The following is a 20,000-nucleotide window of genomic DNA, read 5'->3' as shown; positions in this document are numbered from 1 at the left end:
ATGCTCTTTGGTTGCTGCTCACACCAGCATGGGGAGGTGTAACCTAGAATTTTATATTGAGGCCTCTTTTAGTTAGGGCGTTTCAGTCATCCTAGTGACTGGTGGCAGAACATGCTTGTTAGAGTCCATTGAGAAAGTTTTTGCATTACCAACTTCCGTGCGAGGAAATCACAGCATGTTGGGCAGGTCATTCTTCAGTTAAAGAAGTGCTGCTCTCTCTGGAACTGTCGAAGGGACTGAGGTGGTGCAAGCATTGTTCAACGCACCCCAATTAAGGAGTGCGTTCTTTAATGACTGAAAGAAAGCATTGCATCACAAGGAATATGTTTAGTAATGTAACAGTATAAAACCAAAACCGATCAGTATCCGATCACTGGTGACTACGGGACACATGTTAATTAGTAAGCTAACCACAGAAATTTTACTTTTCCTACTGCGTGCAGGCTTCCCAAGTGCTTCCAGCTGCTCGGGGTGGACCTGACGCTGAACACGTCCTTCCAACCTGTGGTGACCGAGGTGAATGGGCAACCCAGCTTCTACCGGAGTCCAAGGGTGGAGGACGAGCCGACCAACAGACTCAAGCAGCGGGTGCTGGCCGATGCCTTGAGCCTCTTGTTCGGTGCCCGGACCGTGGCTGACGAACTCGCGGAAGCCGTCGACGAGGTTTTCGAGAACCTAGGAATCATGGTTGGTGTTATTTAAAGGTACAGAAGCGTAGGTATTCGCGCTAATAAGGAGGCGTTGGCGGTGAAAGTACATAAGGTGTACCAAGGAAATTTTAGTGATTTATGGAAAATTCCTTGCGCTAAAAACGAGACGTAGGTGAAGGGACAGAATGTTGTTCATGTTCAGCGCTAGCGCAACACCATAATTCCTTAAAACAGGTTAGCTTGGTGGGATTGCTGGAATAGCATTTTTTATACAGAAATTTGAGTGCGAAAGACGACGCAAGATGAAGAATTAAAACACACACCCCACAACACAGACCATTAGCGCTTGTGGTGTACGTGTTTATCTTCTTCCTCTTGCGTCATCTTTTGCGTTCATATTTTTTGGACAAGAACTATATTTCCTGTTATCAAAAATAATAATGAAAAAGAGCTGAATTTATTTGTGGGAGAGAGAAACGTGGGGCTGTTTATGGTTATACTCTTAATGGTCGGCCTGTTCGTGTGCGTAACGGACGCCTTTCTCTTGTTAGCTGACTAGTTATAACTTTAGGGTGTCGTGATTTAAAAAAAAGTGGAATGGTGCAGGATTGATGATTACCGTCACAAATATGTGCCCCCTAATAAAAATTCAGTTCGAAGTTGTCGCTTATGTGTGTAGTCTTATTTTCATCCCTGTGTATGCAAGCCCCCCCCCCCCCTTTTTTTTTGTGGTAAAAAGAAGTCACGGAGAGAGCATGCACACATCCATATTGTGTCCTTCTCTTCTTCCGTCTTCGTGTCATTATGACGCGATATTATTGTTTGACGCGATATTTTATGTGAGGAAGAATATAGATATGAATGATATTCAAGAACAATGAGTGATTTCTATGCGACAGATATTTCGTGTGTTACTTAGTGCCTAGAATATTCGCTGCTTAGATGGAAAGGATACTGGTTTTACGCAGTGCTCGCATATGCAGATGTTTAAGCCCAACATGGCAGTGTAGGAGAATAGAAGTGAACGTAGCTCATGTTCTTCGTACGCTATTGATTAAATTCAATAGGATTACAATATCAGAACTACACTCACATTATCTTTCTTCAAGAAGTAAAGGCATGATATGGATACATAGTACTTCACGATAGATAGATAACAAGGCTTTATTCATTACCTTGGTTGATTTCACAGAATTCTATCCTGACTTAATAAGAAAGTAACTGCCAAGATTAAGAGAACTGTCAAATTAGGCAAGCTGGCAGGGTTTTCCTTCATTATTCAACTTGTCTACAAAGTAATTTTTTAGCAAATTTTAATATGTTCACATTTCCAATGTTCGCGTTTCTTTCTTTAGTTACATCCTTACATACTATTCACTGTGCCCTCATCTCTGAATAAAACTGTTACCTACTGCTGCTTTGGATTCTCACGCATGCGCACAATATCTTTAACCTCAAAACAGAGCTGCGAATGTTTTTTTTCGTTAATTTTTCGTCGACAATACATCTAAGCAGGCAAAGAATGACCCAAACTTTGCAAAGATACCTCACGTTACGTGAAATATCTTCTATTACACGCAATTGAATACGTTTCTTTTTGCTCTAATTAGAACGGACGAGCAGATCTTGACGCGCGTTACGTAAGATTCAAGACGCCGCTGTTCCGGGAAAGACTTCGCTTATTTCGCCACCTCTACTTCCGCGAAGTGCCGTATCGTATCCTTCATCGCAGGGCCTTAGCTGCCAGATTTCCCACGACCTGTGCCTTAGCCGTGAAGACCTGGTCTTTCTCATGGATACGCGAAGGGAGTCTGTGCAGACGGGAGGATTTCAGCAGGTGAGGAAATGCGAAACAAGCATGTTGGAAATGACGATGAAGGACCGAATATAATTTACTCTTAGATTACGCGATTCTTTTTGTATTGTTCTTGCTCGGGAGTCACCATTGTGTTGCCTCATCACGTTTCTGCCTATAGTTCGTGCAGAGCAGAGCTGGTCAGTGGATTCATCCCGACTCTTGCGCTGTGTGTTGTTCCTTTGGCTACGTATGCAATAAGGTCTTAGAAGCTCAATTGCAGTTATTAGAGACGGAGACTACTGGACTTCACAGATATTCGTGGGTTTAGCATGTGTTGTACAGCGTGTTCGCACCAACCGCTTTTCAGTTATTTTTTTAACGTTGATTTTTGGTTGAAACTATATTGACTGACCCCTATTCGTTGCGTTCGTAGTATAGTACCACCACGGAGGCGCGTATATTGGCTATAGACGGCTCACATTAACGTCACTAAAAATTATAGAAGCGTTTGTCATCAGCCAGAATAAAAAAAGTGTCATTGTTGCGTTGGTCGCCTTATTCAGTAAATATATTGACTATTTGGAAGTATTGACTATTTGGAAGTATATCTTGCGCATGTAGGCTGGTAACACGTGACGTTACAGATGCAACACAGCAACTCAAAGTGTGACTATGCGCATGCGCTCATGTACGATGGTTTTTGGCTTTTTTAATAAAAGATACGTCGATGTGTAGCACCTGTCCTGTTTATGTGTTCCTTCTGTGCCTTCATCATATTCCTTTTTGCGTTACGAATATGAAAGCAAGCGACGAGCGTCGCGAAGGACTCTCGCATGAAATAATGGTACAACAGCTCAGACTTGGTAAAGGTACAGGGCTAACTTGTGCCCCTTAAACGACCGAAATGAAGAAGGGGGGGGGGGGGAGTAGGGAGACGCTCTTTGGCTACTCGCTCGCTGTGTGCATAGCTACAGAGGAGGGGGAGGGGAGTTGGTGTGAACAAAAAGGCGAGAAAAGTAAGTCAATCCCACAAACTGTGCTTTGAGAGTGTGGTACGCAATAAAAATCTGTCGTTCGTCTGATCGAAATTCGAAAGTTAGCGCGCTGTTCGCTCAAGCATTATACCCACTGTCTAGACAAAAACACATCCGTGAACTAATAATGCTAAGGCTTGCGTCCCCGTAAATGGAACTTGTGGTTACGTATGTGGCCAGGTAAATGAAGACGCTGAATTTGTTTATAAAAGAGCAGGCTTAAAATAGGTTACAATGGTGATAAACTCTGCATGCCATAATCTTGCCGTCACTGTGTAGTCTCTCTTATGTTGATTAGCTCGTGGGTTCGACTGTTGAACGACGACGACAGCGTTTCAACGAAGGCGGATTAGAGAAGCGCTCGGCAACGCATTACACTGGTTACACGATATGCAAGCTGCCAAAGCACGAAGCAAATGATTCTCGTCTATTAGTTCGATGAATTTTTCTCCAAAAGTCCTATGTAATATGTTTTTTGTTTTAAATAGTGTTGTCGCACAAATTATTAACACGAGAAACCTAGCACCAGCTAGAGATCTTCCACGTGTATACGCCGATAAGTACGCGTGAAATTCACTACGAACACGCGATGTATTTGCTCCTTGAGTGTTTGCTGATATTTTTTTTAATTTGTTCAACGCTACTCACAAGTTAAAGGAGCAGCGCAGAAATTAAACTTAAGGGAAAGTTGTGCGCGTTGCTTTCAAAACTTCTACCTCAAGCACTTGGAGCCTCAACAGAAAACTTGAACTCTCTTTTACTGATTTTAGTACAGCATTTTCAAGCTATGAAAGCTTTTTTTTTTAAATTGATAGACGGCCGAACTTTCATAGGAAGCACAACTAAACGCCTGCTTTTTTTTTTCATAGAGCTTCGTAACCCACAAGACTTCCTCGACTTTCATTTAATGCCAGCGAGGGCGGTTTTTTGCGGTCTTGCACAAAATAAAACAATAAATCTAATAACGACTCCCCGCTGAGCCGAGAGACGTCTAGCTACCTCTACCTCCCCCACCTCCGCCGCCTATCCTGCGGTATTTATCCCGAGTACCACAGAAATTGGTCGATTTTTAGAGCCGCCTCAAGAAGAGGGAAGGGCGTACGATCAATTCGCGAGGCGGCGCCGGCCACCGGAGCCTTGTTGGTGGTGATGTTCTATGAATTGCCTTTCGTAGCTTATGGTGAAGTTTTCTTTTCTTTCTATAGATTTTTGTTTCAAAACTGCGGTGCAATTTCACGACATCTCCGCACGGCAAAGTGGAGGAGCGAGGCAATATTGGAGATGGTCGTTACGATGGTCATACCTTATGTTTCTCCCCAACTTAAGACAGCCTCGATAGGGGGCTGTCGATGTACGAACACTAATTTCGAAGGCATAATTCTAAAATTAGCAATCTCCGCCCCCGCGGTGCGTTCCTAATTACCCGCTGCCTGGTTATTTTTACGAATGTAAATGCCTCTCACTCAACTTTTTAACACATTCGTTATGTTTGTAAAAACAAATCTCAGCAGACATGAAACGTTTTGCTGGCTCCTTGCTTCGGACCCTCTTTTTGATTGGTGACCATTTATGGTGTTCAAATCTGTAACGGGTAATTTGCGACGATGTACAAAGTTGCCTGAATATTACTTCATTTATGGCTGGTCTTGAGCGCCAAAATAGCGGCAATAGAACAATTCGTGAGACTACGTCCACTCAGTGGCCGTTCAAAGACATTACGAATGGTGCATTGTGGATATGCTGCTGGTGAACGAATGCACAAACGTCGTCGCTAATATCTTGTCCGTTAAATGCATTGCACTCAACGCGGTGGAGGCTACGTAAGACGTTCGGTCAGCGAAATCTAAAACATCGTACGTGTCAAAGCGATGTTTCACAGTCGCTGTAAGTGCTCGTGCGCACATAGCATAGCAAAGGCAAGCGCGGCAAGTGTCTGGATGCTTCAAATGAAAAACAAACAAAAGAAAACACCAATGCGAGTCAAGAAATATGTAAGAAGATATTCACCGCCTTAGTTCAGGGATGTTTATCTCCAAGCCACGAGAACTTTATTGTTCGACTTTCAACTGATAGAAATCACATTGTGGGCCCAAAACAAGTGCGAAGTATTTGTTGGAACGTTCTCCCTTCCCATAGTGCCCATTCTTCCTTCCCTTAGTGAAAAGTAGCAAACCGGATGCTCCAATTTCTGGTTAACCTCCCTGCCTTTCTCTCATTTTATTCTATCTCTTGTTGGAACGTTCTACCGATCCTTGCTAAACTTTATGCATGAGTGTAACTTGTTTATTTATGTGTGATGAGCCTCTTTCGTTTATATGTATGCTTGTTATGCCAAAGGGCAGTCTTTAGAAATAAAATAAATTGGTTGGAACGAACGCATCTACTGTTAGAAGATTCGCTAGCCTAAACAGCATTAACGGCTGTTATATATGGAACCACGTATAATTGGAGATAACTAAGCTTTATTATCAGTGTGCCTACAGTAGTGTTTAACAATTTCGAGCACACTGTACTCAGCTATGGGAGAGCAGTGAGCCATTCTTAATTTGGCTATTTCTGAATTTTTTTATTAGTGTGTTTCGAAAAAGTTCTTAATGATTTCGAGTACGAGGTACTCCACTATGCAAGAGCACTGGGCCGTGCCGCTAAAAGACTTTCGACATGCGTTCAGAAAAAGTGGTTAACAATTTGGAGTACTGTGTACTCTACTATGGAAGAGCGTAAAGCCGTCCCGGGGACATTTAAAATGCGAGATTTAGCTAATTTAGATAGCGCTCTCTCCAGAAAGAATTCGAGAAGCCGAAGGCTAGGGCACTACGCACCAACATTTACTACATAGGATTCTTTAACGCGCTAACGCGCACCTGATTATAAGTACTTGTTTGCTCTTGCATTTCGCCACCATTAAATAGCGTCCGCTAAAGTCGGGAATCTTTATTATAAAGTCACGCTTTGACACTTCTGTCAGCCAAAGGCCACTTTTATTCCGCGACTGGTCTAGCATTTACGTATCCAAGGCAACATAAATTAATTCGCGAGTGGACTCTAATTCACGTCATTGTTTTCCATTGAAGTTTTATAGCGTAAGCTGTTAGGAGATCGCAATGGCCACCTACTTTTACATGCGAAGCATATTAGAACGGGGTTCAATGCGGTGTGTGGCATGACCACCTTTACTACGCATGCGTAACTGCTAGCCCAAGCACTGCCATAACGCGCTAACACGCTAGCGTGTTCTGGCTCGTGTAAGGGGTTGGGTAAGACGTGGCCTCTGCCTGTCACGCTCTCTCAGCAAACATGTGAAGGCGACGGGGAACGAGATTCCTCAGAGGAGCAATGAAACAACGTGTTCTATACTAGAGTGAACGCGCTAGCGCGTTCAGCGCTGAGTAAATGGCTGTGTAAGAGTCTGTGGCCTCTTTCCTGTACACTCTCTCTACATTTGATACCTGCAGAGATCGCGGAGCAGCGGGTAGAGTAGCGGTAGGTTCGACGCGCCTAAGCGCAACGTAAACGTCGGCAAGCGGACCCCGAGCTCCGGTCTAGGTATAGTGAACTAGAGGTTCAGAGGAAGTCCAGCGCCAACGGCAATTTCGGCCAGAAACTGCTACGAATAAAACTCGAGCTCGGCATGCGGAAACACAGATACAACGTCGACAAGCAAACCCAGCCATACGCAACGCCAACGTCGAAGCCAAGCGTCGGAGTTGGGCCCACGCGTCGCCTGTGGACAGACGTTGTGAGTGCAACACGCGTGCAGAACGCCTCGCTAGACAACTTCTGCACCAAGATTTCGACGACGCGACGCCACTAAATAACCGTAAACACGACCATAACATTATATGCTCATCTTCTCCTTACTTTTGTATGTGGGTCTCATTGTCCCTGTCCCTATCTCTATTTATATCCCTCTTAATCCTCCTTATCCCTTTTAATCCGTCCTTACTGCCATCCCTCGTGAGCCACTGTTGAGGTGTCGCACTACGATGCAGACAGTTACGGGGCTCACTTTTATCTTCTTTTCTCCCTTCTAAGAGTCACTAACACTTACTACATTAAATGCGGGAGGTTAATAAAAACGTAAAGGAAAAGACGTAGTCTACCGGATGCAAAGGCGGTGTGCACCCCCCGTGCTGCTTCGCATCACCTCATGGCCTCGTTAAGTGGGAGGTGGTTTAATTTTAGGGACGTAGCTCCTTATGCCGTGGGTCGTGCGTCCGCGATGTTTGTAGCAGTAGTATTAGTCGTCGTCGTAGTAGTAGGTAGTCACCTCTTGTTTAGTCCTTGGAATGTCTGCTGGATGGCGGTACTTCTATATGATGAATATGTGATGAAAAGAGGCGAGATGGCGGTACCAGGAGTGTTTATAAGATGGACGGGCGCACTGATGGACGCACGAATGAACGGACGCATGGACAGATGAATGCACGGATAGATAAATGCATGGATGAACGGACGCACGGACAGATGGACGCACGGACGGACGCAAGGATATAGGGAAGCAAGAACGAATGGACAGACTGAAGAATGTTTCACCCCACTCATCATCATTGAGTCCGTGGGTATGCTGATATTTTGTGTGTGTGTGTGTGGTACGTGGTTCACCACCATCGCCGCTAGCGTTTGCCTCAGCCATTGCACACAATAAAAAATTAAAAAGCACAGCATATCCACGATGTGAATGATGACGAGTGGGGCGAAGCGGACGGACGCATGGACGAACGGTTGGATGGACACACGGAAGCACGGACGGACTGACGGATGCTTCACCCAACTTATCATCATGCAATCCGTGAATATGCTGTGACACTGTTTTTATATGCGAAGCATTTCTTAGCGAACTTCGGCGACTTTAAATCTATCTATCTATCTATCTATCTATCTATCTATCTATCTATCTATCTATCTATCTATCTATCTATCTATCTATCTATCTATCTATCTATCTATCTATCTTATCTAGCTATTCGCCTACAACTTTAAGCCCTCCCGGCCGTTTAAATAATGGGATCGACACCAAAATTGTTATGGCATAACATGACTGTATGACGAGCATAAATAAAAAGTCATAAAATGAAAATTATGACATGCATTTCATGAATGTCATGATTTACATTTAATGGCCCTGCTGCTCTTGCGGTGGATTCGTTCACATGACATGTTGCAAAACTGGTATGGTACGTATGACATGACTGCATGGGGAACACAAGTGACAGACCCTAACGTGGAAATCTTGAGATGAATTCAAGGAAGTCGTGAGCCAAGCTCATGGTACGCTCGCGGGTGTTTCGCCAGCTTCACATATACAAACTTTGGTGTTACGGAACGTGAATTCATGACGAAGGTATGTGACTGGTGCAAGTATGATAATTATGAGATGCATGTCGTGTAACATGACTACATGCCACACTCATGATGCGCTGGCAGCCGTTTCGCAAGCTTCACTTATACCAAATTTGGTATTACGGGACTATAATGAATGACGAAGATACGATACTGGTGCAAACATGATAAACATGAGATGCGTGTCGTGTAACAACATGACTACATGCCGCACCCATGATAGGCTCACGGCGGTGTCGCTAGCTCCGCATATACCAAATTTGGTATCTCGTGACGTTAATAGTTGACGAAAGCAAATGACACGTCTAAACATAATAATCATGACATGGGTGTCATGTACGGCATTATTTAATTCTGCCTCGTAACGTTTTGCTGATGTAAAAGTGACATATCAACCTTCCGCATCCGTGCTTTGCATATCGTCGATTCCCAATCTACGTGGAATCTACGACAATTTTTTTATTGGCATGGAATGCAATGCATGTGGCTACTACGACGACTACGACGACACGGGACATACGAACTATGGCGCAAACAGCTTCGCCCCTAAAAGCATGGGTGAGACTACAATACAGGCTTAAACTTCTGCATGACACTCAAGTATTCTACAGCAGTTTCAATGCAAGGGACGTCGAAAGACGACAGTCTTCTGCTTGGAGGCTTTTGCCCCACCGTGGTGGTCTACTGGCTAAGGTACTCGGCTGCTGAACCGTAGGTCACGGCATTGAATCCCGGCTGTGGCGGCTGCATTTCCGATGGAGGCGGAAATGTTGTAGGCCCGTGTGCTCAGATTTGGGTGCACGTTAAGGAACCCCAGGTAGTCAAAATTTCTGGAGCCCTCCACTGCGGCGTCTCTCATAATAATATGGTGGTTTTGGGACGTTGAACCCCACATATCAATCAATCAATCAATCAATCAATCAGTCAATCAATCAATCTGCTTGGAGGCGCTGCGTGACATAAATGACGCCATCTGGGAATATTGTGAAGAAACGAAAGTTTCCTCCATAGAGTTTTATACAATAATACCTAGAGGGCAATGTGGCGCTAATGTTCACGCGGGCTCCTTCAGCCGCGCTTGTATTGCACCCCCATGGGAATTTCGGGAAGTACAGGCTTCGGATCTGCTTGGGATAAATCGCGTTCTTGTGATTCGTGACGCTTGTTTGCAAAGTGTAAAACAAAGCGATATGAAGTTATGTTTAAATAAACGTGCTTCATTCTTTTGTACGTGAATTTTATTGTAAAAAAATTTGTGGTTATGCGGTATAGGTGAAACCAGGAAAAAGATAACCACCAGGTTATGCATTGCTCTGTCAGCGCGTTCCAGATTTGGCATCAACATATAATGAATTATTTTTACAACGTGTGAAAACAAACATTCTTGCTTCGCCCTCAAAAGTACGCGTTATCTATTTATGGAACTAATAGTACAGTATTAAGCAAGGAACGCTTAACGATTCGTCTGCTGCAATGCCAGGTGCGTCTGAGTAAGTAGTCTGCCACCAACGCACCTCTCATTTTGTTGTAAAGTCGAGTCAGAGGACCGCGATGGTGCGTATACTTCGGTTCATAGTCGTTTCGCAGTTGATATAAACGGTTCTCGGCAAGATGCGCTAACAAAAAAAATTGGCAGATCCCACGTAGAGTAGGAATCGTTGATATGCGAAACACCAATGAGAAATGTTGATATGCCACTTTAAAATCAGCACAACGTTACCAGGTTTAGGTGAATGATGCCGTACATGACTTCCATGTCATGATTGTTATGTTTGGATGTGTCGTTTACCTTTGTCTTCTATTCAAGTCACGTGATATCACATTTAGTATATGTGGAGCTAGCGAAACGGCCGCGGGCACAGACAGACCAACATTTTTGCGTTTATTTCACATTCCAAGAAAGACTGTTTAAAAGAAAATCCGCCAGGCCTGCGCTGAACGCGCAGCACAATCACAGCGAAAGCTAGAAGAGCCGACTTTAAGAGCCTTTTGTAAGCGCCCTTTGGGAAGCTGCTGCAAGCACACTTTCAGGGTATCCATTACGCAATTAATCATACTGTAGTAGGCAGACATTGCCTATGCCATCCTTCGTCATTCTTCGAAGAAGCGTGGTACCTGCTGCACACTTGCAAGAAAGTTTGTGCTTTTTTGTGTGCTGTGGTTGAAGACGATGAAAAATTATATCAGAAGCTCCTCCAATCCCCACAATTCCCACAAGCACCGGCGTGGCTCATGGTAGAATACTGGGCTGGCACTCAGCGCACCCGTGGTCGAGCCTCAAATGTTTTTACTTACTGAGTTTTTTCTATTTCGTGTGATACTGGTTAAGGACACCGGCGGTGGTGGTGGACAACTGCGGCGCTGTGCGTGACCCGAGTTGTAATCTCATAACAGCTCTCGTGTTAACATTAATTATGTTGGATGAATAATCACGTTAGAAGCTATATATATATTTTTTGCATTGTAAACATAGTTATAAAGTGGCAGAGGACGCCTTGAAAGCCCCTGTAACAGCTTGATACAATAACAATGAGAACTAACAGACAATGATGCTAAGGTAAGCATAGGGGATGGTGTCAGTAGTAAATGTCATATAAATGTGAAGAAAGAAAAGTGGATGAGAAGATAACTTGCCAATGGCAGATGTCCACCTTGCAACTTTCGAATAACGTGCCCAATGCTCTACCGTAACAGTGACGGTGATCCCCCTGCTCCTCGTGCACCTCATGGGATATAATAGTGCATTTTGTTCTGTCAGTTCTCATTAATATCGCGTCTAAAAAAAAGGAGCTCTTAATGTTCTACTTTTTTCGTTCATTCATAAGCAGCTTCAAAAGCTTGTAGCTCCAGGTACTACATGGCAGCACCTAGCGGTGGACATGGCACAGGTTCTGTGCTTGAGGGTTAACAGTGAGGTGTTTATCTGCACTACGACCACTATTCCACAACTGTTACAAACACAAGTGCAAATTGATATACAGTACAGAAATATAAGGATGTATAAACATTCTATAAAAATATTACCATACATAGTGTATAAATAGTTACAATAAAGCAGTATATATAAATATATGAATGCGTGTAAGTATTTAGCGTAATAGAAGTGTAGAGTCGTGCTGGGAACCAAATAACACAAAGAATTGCGTCACAAGTGGGTTTCTTAAGGCTGCCTACCCATCACAGCTGGCTCAGGCATAATCTGCGATCATCAGTCACACCATCTGGGACGTTTGCTGATAATTGGGTTACATATTACCTTATAGACCGGTACTAAATACTTGCCCGCTTCTCAAATTGGTGATGAATTAGAGCTATATGGACACGTCATGTTGTACTCACAGTATAGCGGCCCTGCGATAGTGGATAACGGTCTTATAGGAGGCCACTCCTTCAGTTTACCCCGTGATTAACAAAGCGGCAAGTCCCGCGCGGGTTCGTAGATAAATGTGTTATTTTAATCAAGTGGCCATGACACTAATAAGTCAAGTCTTCATCTCCAGTTTTTCAGTCACACTGGGAGTTACACTGTTGTTTCAATTTATTTTTCGAGTAGTAGTTTGATTTCTCAGTCACGCTGAGTCGTTGGTATTGCGGCCCCTCTTAGAATAGATTACGCTACTTTACCTAGGATTCAACAAGCAACCAGCCAAACAAACTTGACTGAGAATGATATAGAAATGCATATAGTAGTAAGGAAAACGCAGAAAAATGCAAATCACGTGTTACGGTTCGCGTTATCGCACATCCCCGTGCGCTGACCCTGTTTGGGCTCCTGATCCCCGGCCGCCTCGAGACACTATCTCGAAGCTAAAAAAAAAGAACAAAAGAGCTCTGCACTGTATAGGATGGAAGGGTATTCGATACACGTAACTTTCATCCCGTTTCGCCATGGTGTGACATCGGCAGGCTGTGTGTGTGCGCTGGATATTTGCGTGTCGACGGCACAACGCCGAAGTTCAGATGTGCGAGTCGTTCGCTGGAGTGAAACTACTAGTAAGAGAAAATCTGGGAGAGAATGGTTGTGCGCTGAAGAGGAGCCACCATTTTGTGGAAACAGAAGAGAATGCTTCGCCCTTTTCACTACGTTACCCACTGTCTGTGGTAACAGGCAAGGGGAGAAGAGGCTGCATTGAAAGAAGCAAGAAAGAGTGAGGGAAAGGGGAGTGGTAGGCAGGGGTTACGTGTACTCCTGCGAGTCTGCGTGTCTGGGTGCGGCGGCCTTTTGCTTCACGGTTAGCTGCTTGGCAATCTAGATAATGCGCTAGCCAGATAGAAGAGAGAGTGAAAGAGGCTCCGTCGTGCTCCACAGACGCCGCCGCATTAAAGGATATATAATGCGGTTGCTTAAGTTTCTTGGTGAGGTTCTGCGTCGCATTTGTTTGTCGCCGGTCCAGCCTCGGCCCAAGGACTGCACCCAGATACTCACGGTAGAGGGAGAGGAGAAATGCGTATAAAATAATAGGAATGGGCGTGTGCGTTTGTGTCAGGGCTTGACGTATTAGTGGTTTTAATAAACGTTTGTTACCCTTGGTGGAGACACATTTAAGGGCATTGCGTAAAGCGCCGTGCTATGACCGACAAACACGTAAAAACTGTCTTAGCGACATCGTATCGTTTGGAAGAACTTGTTATGGTGCAAGTTTTGTACAGCTTGACAAAAAGTGTAAGCTGCGTAAACTAACAACCACATAGACTACACTCGAGAATCGCGCTTGCACTTGTGTCTGGTCTATGTGCTGTATGCACAGTTTATACCTTTTGTTACAGACACGAGATGAACAGAAGAGAAACGAAGGGAGAACAGATGGACCAGCTGTCTATGTTAAAAAGTCCTGTGAAATACGTTTATGCAGTGAGACATCGTTTATGGTGTGAGAGTGAATGAAAGCAGCGAGACCACTCGATGCAGTGAGACATTACAAGGGGAAAAGTTATACTTTATTCATTTGTAGCATAAAACTAGTTACGAAAAAAAGGACAAGCAGATTGAAGAGAAGTGAACAATTGCCTGAAGTATTAACTCCGAACCAGCCCTTTTCAGGGGTGTTGCCTAGTGCAAACGAGTGCAACGAGTGCAAAGTATGCAAATGAGTGAGATACGACTTTTCTCTTTCATGAACCTTCTTTCAAAGCCCGATCTTCCCTACATCTTTCTCAACAAAGTGAGAAACTTTTCCCCAGAATACCAGTGATCTGCAGGCGTATTGCAAATAGCATGGCGTGTTGCTTACATATACAGTTGCGTGTATTGCATCCTGCGCAGGGAGATGCCGGCAAAAATACGAAAAAAGAACATCCACCAACCGCAGCTGATCTTTTGGGGAGGGAAGGTGTCTTGTCATTCAGTTTCTTCAAGTTGTACTGGTTAGCAGAAAGCACACTGGCTAAGGCGAACATGTATTAGATCGTATTCCTAAGGAGCCATAAGCATATATTACTCCGGGAGTGTTGACGTAGTCCGATGTTTAGGTTAAGGGTGTACCTCTAGTTTGAAAGTTTGGCTGAAAATTTCCTTCTTACTTACCCCGTCAAAAATCCTCACCAAAAATGCAGTTTCAATAAAATTTTAAATGTGCAAACCAAGTTTATCTTCTTGAAAATGAGAACGAGAAACGACGAAGGCACATTGCATTTCACCCACGTTTCATTTGCGTGCACCTACGGTGAATTCTGACTTATAACGTTAGTGTGTTCGCAGTGAGCCAGCATTAATTACGGTAGGAAGCATTAAGGAACAAAGAAATCCGAACGGTGGGAGAGAAGGGTGAATTACGTGCTCGCTTAATGACCTAGCGATATACCGCGCTTAGGGTTGCGGGCTCATTAAAACGTGATCTCGCATTTGGGCCGCTACTTACGTAACTCCTGGCTAAACACTGTGCACTGCATGCAGGAAGCTGAGTAGTCTTTCGTGTGATTGAGGGCAGTGAAGGTGTGCAGTCTCATCTGCTTAACTTCAAGACGGCGGGAAAAGCTTGATCACTCCACAACTTTACTGATAGGCTGTGCGTTTCACGTTTGAGATCCTCTTAAGTGGTGGTGGCTGCGTTTGTGTACGCTACTTGTGTATGCTAGTTGCGTCAACTTGTAGCCACAAAACAGCTGGACGGATTATTATTTATATGAACTGAATCACCTGCATAGTATGTCTTGACTTAACATCAGTGTGCCGCGTATGGCTGTAGTGGATGACTTTAGTGAAGGCAACACTGTATTCGACGTGCCGCCTTTCAGAACCAACGCCGAAAGCATAACTTCTCTTTTCCAGAAATGGATGTAATGAAAAACTAGTTGCACACACATTGTGAACATAATATTGCATTCTTTTTATGCCAAGGTGAAACATGACGCGTGGCAGAATGATGAGGTATTAAACATGTGGGAATTGAGAAAACTACATAATAATTACAATTAACTTCTGAAATGCACACAAAACACCGGTTACTTCACTTTCATTCCTGTAACGTAATATTGAGTACGTTGGATTTATGTTTTGGGAATTCGATACATTCGTAAACTGTCCATTTAAATTCGCTCCTGAAGGGAATATAAGTGCAAGAAAAGGAATCACTGTTTCTCCTACCTGTTTTTTTTTTTGTATTTCCGACTGCAGCTTCTACATTTTTGCTCCACAATCTTTTTATTATGAATGACATGGCTGATATAACTTTTAGAAGGAGGTCTCCATGAAACGACCTACTCGTTCTGAGTTCAAGGTATGCTTAGTTTTTTCTAACAAGATTTCAAGGTCAGGTATCTTGTGTGTAGTCGGGGAACATGTGTTCGTAGGCTAGTTTGTGAGACGCGTTCTGAAAACTTAAACTGCGTTACTTGTGTCTGATGTATATGGTGTCTCGTCTCAAACACTGTTTAAATTAACAGAATATGTATTGTGTAAAGCCTCTCTTTTGTCATATGTGCATGCGAGTTGTGTAATTACCCATTCAAGTTTTTTAGGTGTCTTTACCTGTTCGTGTCATCCTGTGTGAAATTTCTCGTAGACCGTATTTTCTTTTATACAACCCGTCTATGCATATAAACATTACCCCACACTACTAAAAATTACATTCCACACCTGCCCCAGTTTAGGGAAGTGCAATGTTAAATCTACAATAAAATATACACATATTACTTCTTTTCATAGCCCACACTCGTATTGTTTAGGCACACTTACCTGTTTCTTTCGGCGCGCGTTGTATACAAGAAAATGCGTTATAAAAGCATGTAAAGAAAGTCACAAGAAAATGCGAGATGTTGCATTGCATTTTGAACAGAGATCGCAAATGTTGAATTCAAACACGAAAGTAACTATAGTTCTCGGACTCACTGTTTCAGCTGTACCCGACGTACAAGAGTGGACAGTACAAAACATTTATCGACGAGCTAGAACAGCTGCACATGGGAACTCTTGAAGGTGGAGGAGGAGCAACCGAAGATATGCAAAGGTAAGCGCACGCACTAGGAAACTTGGCTTAGTTGATGTGAATACTTGCAAACACGTCAATCCCACTCCACATATCTGAATTTTATCTCCCCAATAAATGTTAGAGGCTTTTGAGGCCGATCGAAACGCCGTCTAAAAGGTGACCATGATTCTCTTAAGTGCTGAGAACAAGAGGGAGTCGGCCGCGGTCACATTAGGGCTGATGCAGCCCCAGATGAAACCCTGAGATGAGTCTGACAGGCTTCTTTTTGTTTTCAAAGATTAAGAGAAGCTGTAAAGGTCATCGTTCAGAAAATGTTCCCGGCCATCAACGGGCTCCCACAAGGTTTCTGGTTGAGGACATAGCCTCTGAATTTTTAGGGTCCTTCGCAACGTGGAAATAGCCTTGTAAATGGTGAATTGGCACCAAATAAAAACCTTCGAACATTTTTAATATGTTATGATTGCGTCAATAATTTTTTAACCAGACACGCTCTCACTACTTCACAAAGGAACCCTTATGTTACTATCTCGCTGTCGGCGTTCTCGTCTTCAGCGATTCGCTTAACCGATTTTCACGCATGCAGGAGTGGTAGCCAGCACGGCACCGCCGACATGCACCCGATAGTGGTGGCGCTGCAAAGGCACTTTAACCGGCACGTGGCTGACGACAACTACTCGGACCTCGAGCCAGAGCCCAGCGACGTTTGGTGAGTTCTTGTACGTTGTGTGCAAAGCCTCCTAGCGTACTCTTGAACAAGACGGAGACACAACGTACACGCGTAAAACGCGACGCCTCTTTCAAGCTTGCAAAATTTCTTTGAAACAGTGTTTTGCTTCCTCGAACAGTGGCAAGTGAAAACAGCTCAGAAGAACGGGCAAATAAAAGCGGGATAAACAGAGCACAAAAGGAAGTAATACTGCGAGACGAGGTAGTTGGGCTGAATGCATTATAACTTATTTGTATCGTACACTGACGCAGACACACACACAGAGGAATATATATATATATATATATATATATATATATATATATATATATATATATATACAGTAATGCCAAGGAATGTACAGGGGAAGTTATTAGAACCAATGGAATGTAAATAAAAAGAAAGAAAAGTGGATGAAAAAGTAACCAGCCGTGCTCACGGCTGGTTATTTTTTCATCCACTTTTATATCGATATAACTCATCCCCTGAATAAGGGAGGACCCCTCCCGAAACTGTTGGGAAATAAATATATTTATCCTTGTTGACAACGCTCCCGTTGTGCCATATCCCATACCTATATATATATAGGTATGGGATACTTTTCTTAATTTATATAAATGACCCTACTTTTCTTAATTTATATAAATGACCTCCCAGCTAACATTTCATCAAATATTCGCCTGTTTGCAGATGATTGCGTCGTGTACCGTCCAATAAAAAACCCTACCGATATTGCTATACTTCAAAACGACCTTAACCTTATTGAATCCTGGTGTAGCGACTGGCTAATGTCTTTACACGTAAATAAGACATCGCTAATATGCTTTCACCGTAGGCAACATTATCAGCAAGCAACTTACACCATTTCGGGCTCTACAATCTTAACAGCAGAATCCTATAAATACCTCGGCGTAACATTCTCAAGCAACCTCACCTGGTCCCCTCACGTCAACAACGTAGCATCGTCCGCTAATCGTGCACTGGGTTTTCTTCGTAGGAATTTAAAACTTGCTCTCTCATCAGTGAAGTTGTTAGCCTACACCACATTTGCTCGCCCTAAATTGGAGTACGCATGCTCGGTTTGAGACCCTCATCAATCTAATTTATCTAACCTTCTCGAATCTGTACAAAATCGCGCAGCCCGGTTCATCTACTCCGTGTACTCTTATCATTCCAGCGTTTCCGAACTTAAAACTCGTGGCCACCTGAACAACCTAGAATCGCGCCGTCATATATACCATCATCATCATCATCATCATCATCATCATCATCATCATCCTCATCATCAGCCTGACTACGTCCACTGCAGGACAAAGGCCTCTCCCATGTTCCGCCAGTTAACCCGGTCCTGTGCTTGCTGCTGCCAATTTATACCCGCAAACTTCTTAACCTCATCTGCCCACCTAACCTTCTGTCTTCCCCTAACCCGCTTCCCTTCTCTGGGAATCCAGTTAGTTACCCTTAATGACCAGCGGTTATCCTGTCTACGCGCTACATGCCCGGCCCATGCCCATTTCCTCTTCGTTATTTCAACTATGATATCCTTAACCCCCGTTTGTCCCCTAATCCATTCTGCTCTCTTCTTGTCTCTTAAGGTTACACCTACCATTTTTCTTTCCATTGCTCGCTGCGTCGTCCTCAATTTAACCTGAACCCTCTTTGTAAGTCTCCAGGTTTCTGCTCCGTAGCTAAGTACCGGCAAGATACAGCTGTTATATACCTTCCTCTTGAGGGATAGTGGCAATCTACCTGTCATAATTTCAGAGTGCTTGCCGAATGTGCTCCACCCCATTCTTATTCTTCTAGTTACTTCAATCATATATATCGGCTCTGTCTTTTTCACAAATTTTATCACGCTCCTTTCAACGTTCCAGCCATCTTGCCTGCTCATCGATTATCCAGCCGTATAAACCATCCCCGAGCCGTTTATCCACCGCCAGCACAAACTACTGCCCACCTCCGCTCCTTTTTTGTTGCAACCGCCCGGAACTGGAACAACTTGCCTGCCTTCGCCATGCACCACTCCGACCCACATGTATTCAAGACCATGATTGAATCATTATTATGTTGCTAATTATGCCCATCCCTCATGTAATAGCCCGAATGGGGCCTTTGAGGTATACTGAATAAATAAATAAACAAACAAATATATATATATATATATGTATATATATATATATATATATATATATATATATATATATATATATATATATATATATATATATATATATATATATATATATATATATCAATGCTATTACCCCGCTGTCCATGCACACCGTCGTAGTTTTAAAGTCTACGGCTATCGCACCATATCTGCTGTGCTCCTTGTCCGCCTCAGCCGCGGCACTTCTTTTTCCAAAATAGTCACTGATGGGTGGCTGGTGCAAGATGATTGAATAATGTTCATGTGAAAATCCTCCGCGATCTCTCCTGTGCCTGTGGTGCGATCATGGTGCCTAAACAAAATGACTATTCGAAAAGCGTGCCTCGCACCCACACTACACACTTTGCACACTGTATGGCCAAATGCGGTAGCGGCCTGCCCTTTGAAGATGAGTCGGGCTCCTTTAGGCGTAAGTTTAAGCAGCGACCAGACTGCCCCACATACGCTCGTCCACACGTCATAGGAATACAGTAAACATGGTTAGACGCCACACATACGTACGTTCCTCCACATGTCATAGAAATACAGTAAACAAGGTTAGACGCCCACATACGCTCGTCCACACGTCATAGGAATACTGTAAACATGGTTAGACGCAGATGAAACAAAACTAACCTTCTGCTTAACTTTGGAAGTTTGTTCGTTGATGAGATCACGCTTGGTTACACGCGAATAGGCGTATTTTTTACTTTTTATTTTTTCGCTCTCATTTTTCGTAACGTAGAACTCAATACTGAACGTTCATAGCCAAACCAGTTTTCGGAAATAAAAGCTATGAGAACTATACTTCGAATACTTATTTTCGAAAAGCGTCATTGCGTGGTGAACACTTACAACAATTCCTATGGTTTGGATATTTTTGCGTACATAGT

General features: G+C 43.5%; 1 protein-coding gene across 1 annotated transcript in view; it reads left to right on the top strand.

Annotated features, from left to right (window-relative positions):
• The window catches only part of LOC119173811 (cadherin-like and PC-esterase domain-containing protein 1), a 139,657-nt gene that overhangs the window by 96,664 nt on the left and 22,993 nt on the right, over positions 1-20,000 (top strand). The window contains exons 10-13 of the mRNA XM_075894525.1: positions 444-687; positions 2,383-2,487; positions 16,161-16,270; positions 16,836-16,958. Of these exons, the coding sequence (XP_075750640.1) occupies positions 444-687; positions 2,383-2,487; positions 16,161-16,270; positions 16,836-16,958 (582 nt within the window). The remainder of the gene's footprint in view (positions 1-443; positions 688-2,382; positions 2,488-16,160; positions 16,271-16,835; positions 16,959-20,000) is intronic.

This window comes from Rhipicephalus microplus, chromosome 5, assembly GCF_043290135.1.
Source record: "Rhipicephalus microplus isolate Deutch F79 chromosome 5, USDA_Rmic, whole genome shotgun sequence".
In the NCBI taxonomy this organism is placed as follows: Eukaryota; Metazoa; Arthropoda; class Arachnida; order Ixodida; family Ixodidae; genus Rhipicephalus; species Rhipicephalus microplus.
Note: the sequence above shows the minus strand (reverse complement) of the source record. Positions and strands in the feature narration are given on the sequence as shown.